This window comes from Echinops telfairi, unplaced genomic scaffold (assembly GCF_000313985.2).
Source record: "Echinops telfairi isolate 266 unplaced genomic scaffold, ASM31398v2 ScPeMD7_23;HRSCAF=83, whole genome shotgun sequence".
Taxonomy (NCBI): domain Eukaryota; kingdom Metazoa; phylum Chordata; class Mammalia; order Afrosoricida; family Tenrecidae; genus Echinops; species Echinops telfairi.
The window spans coordinates 46,691,056-46,693,149 of record NW_022103920.1 but is presented as its reverse complement, the minus strand read 5'-3'; the positions used below and the strand labels follow the sequence as shown (position 1 = coordinate 46,693,149).

Sequence of the window (2,094 nt, the reverse complement as noted above, 5' to 3'; positions counted from 1 at the left end):
AGAATGATGAGGGCAATGAATGTACAAATGCGCTTTACACAATTGATGTATGTATGGATTGTGATAAGAGTTGTATGAGCCCCTAATAAAATGATTTTTAAAAAATCTGGTTGAGATGTGAATGTTTAGAATAACTTTATTATTTAAAACTTGAAATAATTATAAGATAACTAGAGAAATAACTATAGTATGAACACATTAGAATCTATTAAGAGTTGATATTCAATTTGATTTTATAGGAAGGGCATCAAAACAAAAAATACCATATAGCTAATTTTAGACAAATTTCATATTTATAAAATGCATTACAGAACATACTGAAATCTGAGGTTATTAATTTAAAGATTAATTTTAAAAATCATATAAGTAATTTTTCTCAACTAGAAAAGTGAAAACCATGTGATTTCAAGATTTATTATTTTAATTAGAAAATATGACTCCAGATAAGCAAAACTGTTAACACACTAAATTCAAATACCATATTTGATTTATGCACTGTAATTATTCAACTAACATATAACATCACTACAATTTATATTTTTTACTTACAGGATAAAATACACCTATTGTAGTAGGAATAGGATATGGAACCAAACTCAAGAATGGGTCCGTATAACCCCACAAGAGCTCTTTTACAGTTCTGGTTTGGAACATGGAAGATTTTGACCTTTTAATAAGTCCGTTGAGTATCCCCTGAACAAAGGAATTAGGATACAGGTGGGGTGCAGCCTAAAAAAAGAGAGAAATCACCCTTTAACACACCAATATGATATCAGATTTTACCCAATAAATAGACTCAATTCCAGAATTTAGTTTAATAAAGAAGTTTTTGTCAGTGTATCATTTAAATGACTGGCAAATCTGAGGGAACTAAAACTGTAACTTATCCGTAGATGATAACAGTTTTCTACTTAAATCAGCCAAATGATGAGAAACTGAGTTAAGTCTCTCCCTTCTTTTTATAATAGGACATTTTTGTGAGCTTTTAATTTGGTTGAGTATTAGATTATTTTGCTGTCTTTCTACATGATCACATCCATTAATTGTAATATAAAAACTCGTCTTATTAAAATGGCAAAATAAACAAAACCTGTAGTTCTAGGGATGATCTGCAATTTCGGGTGTCGGGGCATTTTAAAACAGATGCTTGTCCGTGTACTCACTGCGACAGCCAGGTTGAGAACTGTGATGTTGTCATCCTCGGGCCCCACCGAGAGCGACCGTTCGAAGATGGCTCCATTCGGCTGCACAAAAGAGACTGTGTGGGTTTTGGGGTCCTGTGTGACATTATCCTTGGCCAGATAGCGGACTCTGAAAAATAGACGCGAATGTAAAATTTGTAAAATGATCTCATGTGGTTATTAAGTTTCAAAAGTCATGCATTCATTCCACAAATATTTTGGTACATAATTAGCATAAGCAATCCAATATGGTAAAAATGGGGTAAAATGATAAATAAGCCAAGGCTTTGTGTCTTTACTAAATTATTCAGTGGAGGCTTTTAACTAGCAGACGGAATATTGGAACAGTTGCCAAGAAGGCGTGGGTGTTGTGCTTAGAGTTTACATAGAATCCATGGATAAACATAGAACCGATACAATTCCAGACTTGGTGTGCTCATGATAGGAGTGAGAGTGCAGACAATTTTTGGTAGAAATACTACTTAAGCGAGTGACAGCAATTAATTTAGATGCAAAAGGTCTGAAGTCCAAGAACATGATATATGCTGAGAAGTACAAGTGCTCGCATTGGTGGATCGATCGCACAGTGAGACCATGGCGAATGAGGTGGGGAGTGCGGAGTGGAGACCCAAAGCCCATTTGTAGGCCACTGGAGATCCCCTTGCAGAGGGGTCTTGGGGAGGAGACGAACCAGTCAGGGAGCGATGTAGCAACGATGAAAAATACAACTTTCCTCTGGTTTCTAAATGCTCCCTCCCCGCCTCCCCCCCTCCCACTACCATGATCCCAATTGCACCTTACAAATCTGGTTAGACCAGAGGGTGAACACTGGTACAGATAGGAACTGGAAACACAGGGAATCCAGGACAGATGATCCCTTCAGAACCAGTGGTGTGAGTGACAATACTGGGAG

The 2,094-nt window shown here is 36.7% G+C and overlaps 1 protein-coding gene across 9 annotated transcripts in view; it reads right to left on the bottom strand.

The window, feature by feature from the left end:
• The window catches only part of CD36 (CD36 molecule), a 100,521-nt gene that overhangs the window by 24,342 nt on the left and 74,085 nt on the right, over positions 1-2,094 (bottom strand). For all 9 annotated transcript variants that reach the window (XM_045288675.1, XM_045288677.1, XM_045288676.1 and 6 more), the window contains 2 exons: positions 1,164-1,311; positions 550-729 (listed from right to left, as the gene is read on the bottom strand). In XM_045288675.1, the coding sequence (XP_045144610.1) occupies positions 550-729; positions 1,164-1,311 (328 nt within the window). The remainder of the gene's footprint in view (positions 1-549; positions 730-1,163; positions 1,312-2,094) is intronic.